This window comes from Gracilinanus agilis, chromosome 4 (genome assembly GCF_016433145.1).
Source record: "Gracilinanus agilis isolate LMUSP501 chromosome 4, AgileGrace, whole genome shotgun sequence".
Lineage (NCBI taxonomy): Eukaryota > Metazoa > Chordata > Mammalia > Didelphimorphia > Didelphidae > Gracilinanus > Gracilinanus agilis.
Window position 1 is genome coordinate 202,861,729 of NC_058133.1, and position 15,530 is coordinate 202,877,258.

The window sequence follows — 15,530 nt, forward strand, 5'->3', positions numbered from 1 at the left end:
GAAAGGTTCCCAATATACCAAAATACAAGTAGGACCTCATTTTACATAACCCATATGTTTCAAGACCCTTCACCTGAACTGAAAATTGTGCATAATAATTATTTAATATACATACCTCCCAAGGCACTTTATGACTTTTCTTGGGCTCATTAGAGCTACCAGCATTGCTGCTCTTGTACTTTGGAGCCATTATTAATAACTAAATAGCATTAATGAAACAAAAAGAAACACTGCTCTGATATGGGCATGACTTATTACTTTGGACAGACTGATGCTGGAGCTAATATTTGGCACAGAAGAGTGTAATGACTCACATTTATGCTTCTCAAGGCAAGAATTGGGCAAGCAAGACTGTACCACTTGGAGAAATGGTACAGATTAGTGCATAATTAATTTTTTCTTTTACATATTTTTCTGCCTTCATTTATTTTTTCATCACCAATTGTATGTACCCGAATTTGTGTATGTGGAATTATTGTAAAATGAGGTCTATTGTATCCATTTTAATGTCTAAACTTTTTTGTGGTAGCAAATAACTGGAAACAAGTCAACTGCTCTTTGACTGGGGAAAGTCTACAAAAAAATCATGATACATAAATATATTGGGATGTTATTGTACCAAAAGAAGCAATGAATATAAAGAGTTTAGGTAGGTGGCTCAGTGGATTGAGAACCAGCCTAAAGATGGGAGATCCTGTGTTAAAATCTGGGCTCCAACATATTCCTTGTTTTGTGACCTTAGACAAGTCACTTATCCCCTCCCCTTCCCTTCCCCCTATCTTCCTCCCCCCCCTCCCCGCCCTGTTGCCTAGCCCTGACCACTCTAGTGCCTTGGATTATACAGTACACACTATTGATTCTAAGACAGAAGGTAAGGGTTCACAAATAATAATAATAATGATAATTGTAATAAAAAGACTTCGGAGAAGCATAGGAAAACAACATATTCAGTGACTATCACAGAGTAAACATAAAGAACAAACAAATGAAACTGAGCTCTGCATAATTATGCTGATAAAGCTTAGCCCTGGAGAAAAGCTTCTAAAAACACATCTTCCTCCCTTCTTTGCCCAGGTAGGGGGACTAAGGATATGCAATATTGCATATATTGTCAGACATAGTTCATATATTAAAGGTCAGTTTTGCTAAACTGCTTCCCCCCCTCTTTTTGATAATTGTTATAAGCAATAGTTTATTGGATAAGATTGCTTAGATATAGTCAGAAATAAAGGGTATGTAAAAATAAGATGTCAATAAAACTAAGATTTTTTAAAAGCTGTTTAGTTTTATTTAATCAAAATTAATCCATTTTCTCTCCTAAGACCAGTTCCATCTTTTTTTTTTTTTGTGATGTGACCTTTTATATTTATGTGTTCATTTAACAGCTTTATACATATATGGGATAAAATGTTCTCCAAAACTTAATTGCTGCCAAACCACTTTCTAGTTTTCCCAACAGTTTTTGTCAGAGAGCTCTAATCCCGTTATTTAGTATCCTTTGATATGGTATCTATGATATGATATGATATGTTCCTGTGTTTTATTCTTTCTAGGTTCTCGTTACCTAACCTGTTCCACTCAAAATTGTTCCTGTTTTTTTAAACTATTACTAAATAATTTTGATGATTATTGCTTTTTAGCATAGTTTGTGATAGGGGTAAGACTTTGTCCCTTCTGTCTTTGCTTTTCTTATTATTTCCCTTTTTAAGAATCTTGTCTATTTTTGATCTTTTGTCTTCTCTAATGATTTTTTTGGCTTTCTTCTGTAAAGTAACCCTGTGGTAGTTTGATTGACACTAAATCTGTAAACTAATTTTTTATTTGTATAAAAAGTATCATAATTTTAAAAATTATTTTAGCACAGTGGTTGGTTCATTTTGAGTTGTGTAGCTCTTGTTCTTTTATATAAGATTCACAGCCAGAATAGCCCATTCATACTGAAGCCATCCAGTCATCTTTCATCAATGCTATTAACTTTTTGCTTGTATGTTATGGCTAACCCTTAATCATTAGATTAGTAGACTCTGCAATATATTGCCACTTTCATTTGCATCCCTTTCATTTGTTTACTTTATCAATGATTATTCCACTCATAAAGGACTCTTAGCATGCCAAAAGCCGGGTAGCTTTAAAAACCCAATGAGTTGGGATAATAACAAAAGAGTAAGAAGGGTTATCTCTCCCTTGTCAGGTTCAGTAAATTATGATGGATATAATGAAACTGATGATTTAATTAACTCTTAGTTACACAAACCATTTGACTTAGCATGGAAGCATCTATTTGGGTACAATATACTCGAGTTGATTTTCCTAGCCCAGGTAAAATTATTGTAAAGTAACTGGGTATGGAAGGTTATAATGCTTCTTGTCACTAACCTGTGTAATAATCCCAGTGGAGAAGTTTTGGAGCATCGCTTGACATTCACAGGCTTAGTTAAGATCAATAATGATGATATGAACTCACATCATGGGACTTCACATGTTTGACTTGACTAAAGGTTATTATTTGTGGGTACCAGGTGAAAACCAAAAGCATCATAGGTTCTATCTTTGCCACAGATGACCCCCTAAATTTTGACTCTGACTTCAGAAAAGGATAGAAGGTAGAATGTTATTGAATTGAAATTTTGATGTAGATGTTTTTAGAAGAGCCCAATAAGAGGCAATCAGACTGGGTTTCAAAAATGTTTATATCAAGTAAACTTTCCATTGTGATTTGGTTCACAGAGGGCCGAAGCTAAAAGTGGAATAAAAATGGCCACGCACAGGGCAGCAATGCCTTCGGGTCAGAAAGGATCAGCCAATGCTACCAGAATCCCGGCGAAAACATCAGGCCCAAAGACACCTCCAAGTGCTGGTAGGAAAAATGCCCTTTCACTGAGCCACAGATGTACCAAGGGTCTTGGTGGATGCAAGATCAACTTCTTGGGACAATATAGAGGAGAGAAAGAAGTCTGCCCCTCAGAATGACCCTCAGGAACATTCTCTGGGACAGAATAGAGGACTAGACAGATTTGGGTGACTTTGTTATTGTTGTTATTAATATACTCAGGTCAGAGGAGAGAGTCTTTGGGGCCAGAGTGGCGGATCGTTATCCATCACTGAGCAGTCAGGCTCCTTGTACCACAATAGAGCAACAAGACTTATAGGCTGTTGGACTGGCTGCTAGAGTTTATATAACCTCTTACAGGTGCACACAGGTGAAAGTCTCCTTAGAAACGCATTCATTCTTTACTTTGTTCAACAACTAACTACTTGCTAAATAAAGGTTATGTATAGAGCCCTGTGCTCTGTGCTCAAGGGAATGTAAAGAAAATTAAGACAGAGCTTACAGTCTAGCAGTGGGGCTAGGGATAAATAAATATATCATAACGGTGCAAGTAAGAGAGAATACAGCCTATTGGACTGACCTAGATTCAAGTCCTGCCTCTGACAAATACCAGCAAGGCACTGAACCTCTCAGCATCTAAGGCAACTCTGTAAAAATCTAAGTCCCAGACCAAGTGCCGGTCTGCATTCATTACTGAAAGAGTTTCCACCCCAGCAGTTCACCCATCCATGAAATCACAGATTCAATCCTAAAAATAAACAATCACTCTAATGCCAAAATGAGCACCAGAACATGGGACAGGTACAAAATGATAGGACAGAAACGAGATCATTTTCAAACTTTAAAACAAAACTGAGGTAAGAGCCAATGAAAAAGGAGAGTTGGGAGATGGCACACTATGTCTGCAGAACAAGAAGGCCAGCCAATGTCACTGAAGCATAGAATGTGCAGAAGGGAGTAAAGTATAAGAAGTGTGAAGGCTTGATTTTAGATTTAATCCTTTAGGTAATAGGAAGACACTGGAGGTTATTGAGCTGGAGGGTGAGGGTGGCATGGGCAGATCTGAAGGAGCACCTCTACTTTCCTGAATATAGCACGGTGCCTCCCTTTCGATTCAGGCAGGGCTTGTGTTTGGGGTCTGCGTGATGACACCGTGCACAGAACAGAGTCCTTGTCAACTTGAGCCACCATGTGCCTAGGCTGTAGCTTGGAGGAGAGGGTCAGGATGAGAGGCGAGCTTCTGTGCCAAGCCTTCCTCCCCCATTGGTGGGCAGGACTCTGGCCAAAAAGTCATCATTCCCTGCTTGAAATAGAAGTCTCCCCACACACACACACCCCCGGGGCCAGGAGCCCTTGGTTTCTACAATGGGAGAACAAGAGAGTGGCCTAGTCATCATGCCACTGGGTTGGATCACAGGTGTGCCCTCATTTAATGAAAACTCAGTCTACATGAAAGCCTAGACTTTAAAACAAAACAAGGATAAGAAATAATTAGGTGCCAGTTTTCACTTTGCAAATGAATTCATAGCCTGGGGCCCTTTCAATGAGTTGTTCCATTTTTACCCTCATTTTATGAAAACTCAGTCTAGATGAAAGTCCAGACTTTAAAACAAAACAAGGATAAGAAATAATTAGCCCCAGTTTTCACTTTACAAATGGGGCCCTTTTGAATGAGCTATGCCTTTTCTACCCCACCCTCTACATACTCCCTCTCACACACAGGATAGCTCTAGGGTTTCTGTATTTGTAGATTATTAACTACTTGGTAGAGAATGGAGATTGGAGGAGTAAAGAGGAAGTAGGGATGACAAAAATGAGTACAAAGAGTTTCTAAAACAACGGATGGGATCATGGAATGTGATTAACCAAAGGTCAGTAACGACTATTGTACAGGCAGACTTCAAGATGCCCTGGGCTCAGGCAGCTGTGGCCCCTCCTTGCAGAGAGGCAGGGTCCATCCTCTCCTAGGCTGAATCTTCGCCTTCCTACTTTTCCTCTCCTAAGAGAGCTGCAGGACAATTTCCAAGGCATGACTAGATCCTGAAGATGGATAATCCTTTTATCCCATAGCCAAACAAGACTTACTCACCCTTCTTTGAACTTTAAAGAACTGGGCTTCCCCATAACTGGGGCTGTTAGATGGCTTAGTAGATAAAGTGCTGGGCTTAGAATTAGATACTCATCTTCCCAAGTTCAAATCTGGCCTCAAATACTTAGTAGCCAGGGACCCTGGGCAAATCACTTCACCCTGTTTGCCTCAATTTCCTTATCTGTCAGATGAACTGGAGAAGGAAATAGCAAACCACTCCAGCATCTTGCCAAGAACCCAAATAGGATCACAAAGAGTTGGAAATGACTGAACAAAAACAGTAACAAACTCCTTTTTTAAGAAAGCCCAAAAGCAGAGAAAATTAATTTTCTAAAAAGGTTTGGTAGCCTGATTCTAAGAATTGAAATGGAACCGCAGAATTATATCATTTAGAGTTGGCAGAAGTTTTAGATACCAGGAAGTCCAATGCCCTCATTTTAGAGATGGTGAAACCAAGACTCAGAAATGTGAAGCTAATTTGTCCACAGTCACACAGCCAGTACATGGTAGAGCTAGGACTGAACCCCAGGTCTCCCAACTCCTACACCCTGGGTTTCACACAACAGGTAGAATGAAAATTATCGTCAAAGCATTTATACAAAGCTAACGCAAAATGGATCTAAATAAAATTTCATAAGGGCAGCTAGGAAGCCAAGTGGGTAGAGTGCCAGACTTGGTGAGAAGAGATCCTGGGTTCAAATCTGGCCTCTGACACTTCCTGTGTGTCCCTAGACAAGTCACTTAACCCCATTTGCCTAGCCCTTGCTACTCTTCTAATACTAAGATAGAAGGCAAAGGTTTAAAAAAAATTTTTTTAATTAATAATTTTAATAATATGTAGACCTAGCTCTGGCCTTAGAAACCATCTATTCCAAAAACCTCAATTTTCAAATAAAAAACTAAGGATTTGCCCCAAATCTCACAGGTAATAAAGCTAGTTACTTTTTAAATTATTTTATAATAATATAATTATTATATGTTATATGTAAATATTACACAATTATAATATGTTCTCTATTATATGATAATAAATAATGATTATTAATTAATTAAATTAATTACTTGCAGGTAATCACAACTAAGGAAGGATTTTAATCCAGGCCCTCTGTTTCCAAACACATGTATTCTTTCCCTTATTCTGTGATGCTTCATCTAGTTTCAAATAAGCTATTTTGAGTAGCTTTCCTCACCCATAAGGTATTCCCCTATCTGCCTGACCCAACTTGTGTCTTCCCGTTACCAGTCTCCGCTGTTTTCAGATGATGAAGACAGTGTCTAGGTTGAGATTGTACATTGGATGAGTAGACATAGACTCATGACCTCCTCAGGCAAAGAGGAAATCTCTCAAACGCACATTAGACTTACCAGTATTTGCTATATCTTGTACAGCTTAGCAACCTCAGGCATGGGAGGAACCATCCCAAGCAGTGCATTGGAGAAGATTGCTGGGTGCCATTTTTTAAATTTAAAAAAAATTTTTTAAGTATTTATTATTTTTAAATATTTTCCTATGTTTACATGATTCATTTTCTTTCCCTCTCCTCTTCCCATCCCCCTCTACTGGGCACCGTTATTGTCCAAAGGGATGTTATAAGGCAGCTGATGCTCTTCTTCCCTCCTTTCTCAGGTGAATCTACAAAATCTGGAGAGCGAAGTGGCTACAGCAGCCCGGGCTCCCCAGGAACCCCTGGTAGCCGATCTCGTACACCTTCTCTGCCCACACCTCCCACCAGGGAACCAAAAAAGGTGGCCGTGGTCCGCACACCACCCAAATCCCCATCTTCAACTAAGAGTCGCCTTCAGACTTCTGCAGTCCCCATGCCAGACTTAAAAAATGTCAGGTCCAAGATTGGGTCCACTGAAAACTTAAAACATCAGCCAGGAGGTGGAAAGGTAAGGACCACCGTGTATTCCTCTTGGGTAGTTTTCCAGGCCCCGTTGGAAGAAAGGACTTTCAGAGTTACCAGTTATTTCTTTAACATGGAGGAGCAACAGGCATGGGACTTTGTCAGCCAACACAGGCTTGGCGACTTCGGAGTTGGCTTTTCCTTTTCTGGCTGCTGGGTGCCAGGAGCGTTCCCAAGACTCTCCTCTCTGGTCACCTCAGCTCCTGTTATAACCCTTTCTGTGATGCCCAGCCAGGAAAGTGGATTGAGTTTATGTTATCGTCAGATTTCCTGGCAGCCTCTAGGAAGGGCTGTGGGTCCGTTGATAAGCCGAGTGTTTTATTCTCTGCAGAGAGGAATGGCATTGTCCTTGGAGGGCCCACTGGTGTTATCACTTTGGTATTATAAGCCAATCTGGCAGTTTATCCTTATGTCCCTCCAAGGTAAGAGGTTCACGGTGTGCGCTGATTAAAGGGCTTCCCCAGTTTGCCTGGGAGCTGGTCTCCTGTTCAAAATGGAATGGTTTGGTTCCTGGCATGAATTAATGATTGACTTAGAGTAGTTTTGTTCAGACCCAGACATTACCTCATTGTAGTGTCAACTGAAACAGCACTGTCTTTCTCCTACTTCCTGGTGAGTTCTGGGGTGCGGAGATTTGGTGCAGAGGACGGAGGAGAAGCTGATCTCCAAAGAGCTGAACCCCATCCCCTGATGCTTACTTAGCTATGCGTCTACCATGAACAAGTGTCCAGACCTCTCTGTCCCTTGGGTTCCCCTTCTGTCAAAGGGTGCATCACACTTGCCTACCTCACAGGGTTGTTGTGAGGAAAACTTCTGCAAAAACTTTAGTGTGCTAGAGGAATGTGTCGTCGTAATTACCCTGGTTGGATTTTAGGACAAATAAGAAAAAAGAAGGTACAAAGGAGAACCAGCAGAGCCAGGTTGGGGCACTCTAGGTTTGGGTTTTGGGCTTACTAGATTGTGGGCAGAAGCCTCTCTTTCAGAGGAGAGCTGGAATGCCCCTTTCAGACCAGGGACACGAGGTGACATCTGCCCAAGCCTGGGATGAACCACATGGGTTTAGAGCAGACTTGGTTCCAGCGAGCCGAGCTCTAGACCAATAGAGGGAGAAAAATGTTTAGATAAACCTTGAGCCCACAAGGCCTTGCACTCCGGAGTCAGTGCTGGGATTCATGGCCTACACTTGTGTCCTCGATCTGCTTTCCAAAAAAGTCTTTCTTCATCTTTTTGAGAAGTTTGTGTTAGTCCCAGGTTCATCTCTGATCAGACAGAATTCAGTGTTTTGTTTGTTACCCTCAGCTTTTATTTCCTGCCATCTGATTATTGGTCAAGAAGGTGGCCTAACAGAACCAGAGAGCCTGACAAGCCCCTGAGGGCAGGCAGAGGGAGCAGGCCTTTCTCAAGGCTCATTCATCTCAGCCTTTGGGGCTCAAAGAGGACTTTCTTGTCTTTCCCAGAGCTTTACTCAGAGGTTGGAGTGGGGGCAGCGAGGTGGCTCAGTGGATAGAGAGCCAGGCCTGGAGAAGAGAGGTTCTGGGTTCAAATGTGGTCTCAGATGCTTCCTAGCTGTGCGACCCTGGGGAAGACACTTAACCCCCACTGCCTATCTCTTCTGCCTTGGAACACATACAAGGTATTGATTCTAAGACAGAAGGTAAGGATTAAAAGAGACGGGAGGTCCTAGGTTCAAACCCGGCCTCAGCCACTTCCCAGCTGTGTGACCCTGGGCAAGTCACTTGACCCCCATTGCCCACCCTTACCAATCTTCCACCTATGAGACAATACACCGAAGTACAAGGGTTTAAAAAAAAAAAAAAAAAAAAAACAGAAGGTAAGGATTAAAAAAAAAAAAAAGTTGGAGATCTTCCTTTTATCAAGGGTTATTCCTCTACTGTTGCATCATTCAAAGATTGACATAGTTTAGATTTTTTTACCTTGAGACTTGGATTTGACTGAAGTGATAAACGTTCTCCCAGCCTCTGAAAAACCAGATAAACTCAGTGATCTTACAGAGAAGTGATCTGGGCCTAATAGGCCTCTAGGTAGGATTGAATGCTCGATTTGGAGCCAAGAAGATCTTAAACTGAATCCCATCTCAGACACTTCTAGCTCTGCGACCCCACGCAAATCCCTTAATCTTTCTCTCAGCCTCAGTTTCCTCTGCCATAAAATGAGGATAATAAATAGCACCCACCTCATGGGTTGTGGTAAGGATCAACTGAGCTAATATATGTAAAGTGCACTGATTGGGGGCCCCTAAGTGGGCCTGGCTGCTCTTCAAACTACCATTTCCCATACTTCTCTGAAGCTCCCTCAATGCTGTTGCCTGTATTCCCTCTTCAGTCTCCTCTATAGGCCTCTGCGCTTATCTTGCTCCCAAGGCTTCACCACTTTTATCAGTGTAATTAAACAAAGCCTCTTCTATTACCTCCATACCTCCCATTAAAAAAAAAAAAGTACCTTTCTATTCCCTATTCCTTCCTATTAAAATTATTACTCTGGGGGCAACTAGGTGGCTCAGTGGATATAGCCAGGTCTGGAAATAAGGGAGTTCTGGGTTCAAATATGGCCTCAGACACTTCCTAACTAGGTGAATCTTAACCCCCATCGCTGCTCTTCTGCCCCAAAACCACCACACAGTATTGCTTCTAAGACAGAAGGTGAGGGTTTAAAAAAAAAATTCAAAGCATAAAAATCCATCTCAGAACCCCCTGGGAATTTTAATTCATCAAGTGGTATCCAGGTTCTCAGGCTGCACCCAACTCCCTGAGACAGATATGCACCTGCCTTCCCCCACAAATGGCATGGACAAGAGTTTTTGTTTTCATGATTGGCACACAGTAATTTTTCTTCACAGACTTTGGGCGTCTTAGGGGCCCATTTAGAAGATTTGGCCAGCATTAGCCCAATTCTCCCACCCTCTATTAGTGGAGAGCAGCTGCACAGCCTCTGAGGCCACAAAAGGAAACAAACCTTCCATTGGGCGCCCTTGCTGAAGGAATAGGGCCAAGTTCTCCCCGTGAGAGCTTCTTCTCTCTGTAGCCCCAGCTGCCGGCCTGTGGATGGCAGGCTTGGGCTCAGTGCAGACAGAATGACAGAAAATCCTAAAATGAAAGTGAGAAATAATTCCATCCTATGATGGCCTCTGAATTCTCTGGGTCCCATTGCACCTGGAAGTTGGAGAATGTCGTATGGGGTTAGTACCTGAAATATTAAAAGAGACAGGGAAGAATGTGGTTTCTGAGTTAATAGTTTTGAAGAAAGACTGTTAATATTTCTCTTCCATATTAAACTAAAGCTTTCAGTTAAGATAATTTTAAATGTTTTCTTAATATTCCTTAAAGGGTGGAGAGATGGAAACTTCTTCCATAATATGAACATCCTAAAAGCAGAACTAAGGCTCCAGCTATTTTTCCCAAAGTAACGAGAAACTATAGTTGTTCCCATGATTTCTTTAGAATTGGAAAAAGACAGCTCTGAGACAAATGAAAAGAAGTATGAGATATATATAACATGTCGACTCTGACTTCCTCTCCAAGAGTCAGACAGACTACATTTCCCCCCTCTGAGTTTTAGGGGGTTCTCTGAAGCATCAAGCTGGCTTCTTCTCTACTACCACTGGCTTGAGTCCCACTGGCTGTTCCCCGCATTGTTGAGGCCCAATAACTAGCACCCCACTTCCATTTAACCACTTAGCCATCTGATAGTTTTTTCATAAAGCTATTCGCTTCATAGACAGAGTGGTACAAACATTTCTCTGGGGACAGCAGGCTCAAAATTTAGCTCTGTTCCTATATTGAAGAGGTCCTGCCAAGTTCATATCCCCATGTGGCATCTCTAGCATGGCTCCAAAACATCACTCCTTGTTCTCTGAGGGATAAGTGCTGCACTGGCTGAAAAAACTGGTCTGGGACACTCAACTCGCAGTGTCATGAAAGCTCCTTTTCTTCCGCCTGGACCTTTCAAGGACAGATAAAAAGAGCAGAGGAGTGAGGACTCATTTCTCATGGACCATATGGCCCAGAGAGGGACATGTCCCTAAGGCCTTTCTCCTCTGAGAGCACGTTATCCCACTGGATGCTACGTGTGTAGCGAATGAATGAAGAGTCAAAGGGGACAGGCGGAGGCAGCTGGGGGACAAGTCACTTAACCCCCATTGCCTATCCCTTACTGCTTTTCTGCCTTGGAACTGAGACTTAATTTTGATTCTAAGTCAGAAGGTAAGGTTTTTTTGTTGTGGTTTTTTTTTTTTAAACACCCCTTACTCTCTGCCTTAGTAACAAATCTAAGACAGAAGGGCAAGGGCTAAGCAAAGGGGATTACATGACTTGCTTACAGCTAGGAAGTGTCCGAGGCTAGATTTAAACCCAGGTTCTCCTGCCTCCAGGTCTGGCGCTCTACCCGCTGAGCCACCTAACTAACTGCCCCCTCCCTGGGTGGTCATTTAATGTTTCTGGGCTTCATTTTTCTCTTTTGAAAAGTGACTAGCTTTGTTAAGAAAGAGAAATACTTCTGGGAGCAGCTTTGTGGTACAGTGACTAGATTGCTGAGCCTAGAGTCAGGAAGAACTGAGTTCCATATGGAAATATATTTTGTGTGATAAAACATGTTTAACCCAGATTGAATTGCTTGTCTGCTCTGGGAGGGAGGAATGGAGAAGGGAGGGAGGGAGACAACATGAATCATATAACTTCAGAAAACTTATGCAGAAATTTATCAAAATAAAATATTTTTTTAAAATATAAGAACTGAGTTCCAGTGAAGCCCGGGAAGCTTACCAAGCTATTTGCCCTTGGGCAAGTCATTTAACCTCTGTGTGGCTCAGTTTCCTCCACTGTAAAACAGTGATAATAATAGTACCTACCCTGAAAGGTTGTTGTGAAGACCAAATGAGATAATATTTGAAAAAGTGCTTCAGAGTGGTGCCTGGCTCAATGTAAGCACTTAATAAATGCTTATTCTTTCCCCTTTCTCAGAAAGGAGGGAAGGAAGATGAGATAGAAAAAAAGAAAAGAGAGAAACCTGGAGGGAAGGAGGAAAGTAGGAGGATCTAACATTGGACAGCTTTGATGTGTTCTTAGTGAAGTAGGAGTTGAAGTCATCTGCTGAGAGTGAAAAGAGAGGGATAGAATCTAGGGAATGGAGGAGAGTGGAGGAGGTTTGGAACAGCCGTTAAAGGGAATGCGATGGCAAGTCAGCAAGAAATCCTGTGAAACATATAGTGAGGCATATTATGAGGGACAAGCCAAGAAACTGCTTGAATTAATTAAATGTTAATAAAATTAAAGAATTATGTTAATTAATAGAATTAAACTCAAGAGTTTTCAGGATTACAGATTTTCAGGATTGCTGAAAAGCCATGAGGGCTCAATTGAGGTTAAATAGCATGAATCTGTAGTGGAGCTGTTTGGTTTCATTGGTTTCTCCAACAATGCTCAGCAGCTCAGGGCTAGGAGAAGAGAAGGATGGAGAGAGCATCTCGAGGTTGGAGTCTGGCCTGGTGGGCATAATGGACATGAGGAAATCTAAGGTATTGGCCAGAGCATTATCGAAGGGGTTAATCATTGCGTTAAAACTAAGTAATTAGACAGGCAAAGCCAGAAAGAAGTTGAAGAAGAATGGGGACAAGAAGTGTTGATAAGGGCCAAAAAAAAAAAAAAAAAAAAAAAGGTTAGAGGAAGGAAGAGAGGAAAAAGAAGGTAAAAGAGGAGACGTAGAAGGGAATCTGAGTTCCAAATGTTGGATGTCCAAGTTGTGCTCTCTTGGTGTCCTTATATGAGAAAATGAAGCAGCCCGCTACTGGCTTCTGTAGCACACTGAGAGCTGCACAGGATGAGCAGGCGTGGTTAGGCTGCAATCTGCATCCTTGGAGGGAACATCCATCCCAGAAGATAAGAACAGATCCATTAGAGAATGAGGATTTGGCTGCAATATCTCAGCATGCCACAAGGTGGGGATGTTACTCCATAAAGTTTCTCTCTACGGGTGTGTCTCTGCATCTTCTCCATATCTTTTTTTCAGTACTCTCTTTGTCCATCTGTCTCTTTGTCTTTCTCTTCTATTATCAACTTCCTTCTTTCCCCCTTCCTTAATTTACTATAATATTAAACTGAGTTATAGTTTTCATGATTATATTATAGAATTAGAGCTTTCTTTTTACTGGTTGTAATTTTTAAAATATGAGAGATGAGCAGGACATTTTGTGTTCCTTTCTCCAAAAGAAAAAAAAATAATAATAACTAAAGCGATCTGTTTAGAGTTTGGGTTGGGGTTTGTTTGGTTTTTGTACTTAGGGAAATGTCAGTTGATTGGATTTTTTATGGGTCTGCTGCCCTAGTTTAAAAAAAAAAAAAAGACTTCTAACTAATGGTATCATAGAACTCAGTTATATAGGTCCACTCCTATCTGCCTCACTTCTCCCTCTCTCCTCCTCTGCCCCAGGCTCCAACTCTCTGGTAGCTGTGAAGAGTGCCATCAGAAATGCAGCCAGACAAAGCATTCATAAAAATATCATTTGTTAACAGGAAGGAGAGGTGGAGAGGATACTGGTCTACCAGTAGGCCCAGAGGTTCAGAGCTTTGTTTTCTTAGAACTTTTGGTGTACTTCAGTGGCTTTGTATGGTACTTAGGTTCCTAAATATGTAAATTGGGTTTTTGTTTATTTAACCAATTTTCAGTGCACCTGGGGGAGTTTCTTTTTAAAGGAACCCTGCTATGAATCCTTTTAAAAAGGCAAATAATACTTTGATCAAAGTTAAGCTGCTAGACCCTAAGCAAATTGGGGTTTGTAAGAGGGAAAATTTAGGATATTTTATAGATATATATTTAAAGTGTGGCTGCCAGGAATCAATGATTCAGGTTGATTCTGTAATTAAATCAGACCCAAGTCAGCATCGGGTTGAGGAGTTTATTTACAATCTGGTAGATAAAAAGTAGGACTAAAGAGAAAGGGAGAGGCTAGTCCAGGCCTTGCCTGGACAGAGAGAGTGTTAAAGGCTAAATAAATGAAGCTGTAAGCCACAAGGCCCAAGAGCTAGATAGGCAGAGTTTGGAAGTGGCCCAGCAAGGCCAAGGAAGTCAGCCTAACTTACCCACGTGACAATACAGAGTAGAAGCTGTCTGTGGTCTCAGGAGATCCTTCAGCACCGAGTTTGAAGCTGGAACTTCCTCCACAGGAAGTGAGTAACATACTTAAAGAGATAGTGTCCTTCGTCACTTCCCATGGGTCCATCTCTAATTCAAGTGGACAAATGGCAGTCTCTACATTGAGTCCCTTGTTCTAGATTTGCTACTCATTGTCACGTGTGGGTAACTCGTCTCCCCTCCCCACTAAGGAAGGTGAGGATTACATCATTTCTACACCTAGGATGGGCAGATTTTTGACTATGAATGGGCTCGAGCTAATTCCATTTACACAGGTTTTGTCTAATAACTGACTTAAATCTGACTGTACCTAACATAGGAGAAAGGTCTCTTTTCTGTTTCAGCTCTAGTTCTTCCAAGCATGACCTTTTTGGGTCCCTTAGCTGCTGAGAACAACTTTGATGCTGATGGGACAGTATATTGGCAAGTAACATTGAAAACATTCATTTTTGCTAAAGCCACATGTACATGTACACAGTTATAGAAGCTTTCATCTATGCCACCTACTCAAGATTTGACCTTGCTGCCAAATGATTTTGAAAATCATTAACAGCAATCAGAGGTTTCAACATATGAATAGGATTATGAAAAACACATAATGAATAGGATTATGAAAGATGAACAGATTAAAAGAAGCTTGAGCAAAAAAAAAAAGATGAGCCCAAAACTGAAGGTATCACTGTGTGCTCCATTGGTGTCCTTATGTAAAAAAGCAATCTACTACTGGTTGGGCTTTCCTTGGGCAGCTCATGAGAATTGGACAAGAACTAGCAAGGAGACATAACAGCCCTGGGTGGTAGGGGGCCAGGGTGAGAAGGGAGGCAGGAAGAGGGGACATGATTATACCTGTAGCAATCCTAGATATATGTCAAACACTAGTGCTATGGAAGTACCCAGATCAGCCTGGTAAGTGCTTCGCCTCCTGATTTTGTGGCTTCCCCTATCCCTATATCTGTCATGCTCCCATAAAGTCTAACTTAACAAATGAGTGTTCTTGGGGATTCAAGATTGGATGAAAAGGTCTAGTCTAAGCTAAAATAGCCCTGGGAGATCTGGGCTGAGGTCTGAACCAGAGGAAGCAAAACCTAGGTTAGTTGCCAGAAGCAAGGCTAAGTCAATGGTGGGATAGGCTGGACTGGGAATGGCTGGGATTCCAAGGCTACACAGACCCAGTGGGGAAAGACAGACCATTTCAGCAGCAGACATTCTCAAAGAGTCTATAGCAAACCACCAGCAAGCATCCGAAGTCCCACACTGAACACAGAGGGACATCTTGACAAGTTCAATCAGGCAAGCCAGCAATAAGCAGAGTCTAAAAGTTGGGAGCAACCTCCAAAGTTATCTAGTTCAACCCCCACACCTGAGCAGGAATCCCTTTCATAACACCGCTGACAAGTTAGTCATCAAAGCTTCCCCTGGAAGGGAAATAAGAGAATTCACTTCCTCTCAAGGTGAGAAGTCCATTCCACATTTGGATGGCTTACTCCAATATGAAAATTCCTTCAGCTTGAAACTTCGTTTTTCTCTCATTTATTTGTTGCCCTACTTTATTCCCCTTGTA

The 15,530-nt window shown here is 41.6% G+C and overlaps 1 protein-coding gene across 4 annotated transcripts in view; it reads left to right on the top strand.

Moving 5' to 3' along the window:
- The window catches only part of MAPT (microtubule associated protein tau), a 92,545-nt gene that overhangs the window by 47,412 nt on the left and 29,603 nt on the right, over positions 1 to 15,530 (top strand). For all 4 annotated transcript variants that reach the window (XM_044676998.1, XM_044676997.1, XM_044676999.1 and 1 more), the window contains 2 exons: positions 2,728 to 2,857; positions 6,547 to 6,812. In XM_044676998.1, the coding sequence (XP_044532933.1) occupies positions 2,728 to 2,857; positions 6,547 to 6,812 (396 nt within the window). The remainder of the gene's footprint in view (positions 1 to 2,727; positions 2,858 to 6,546; positions 6,813 to 15,530) is intronic.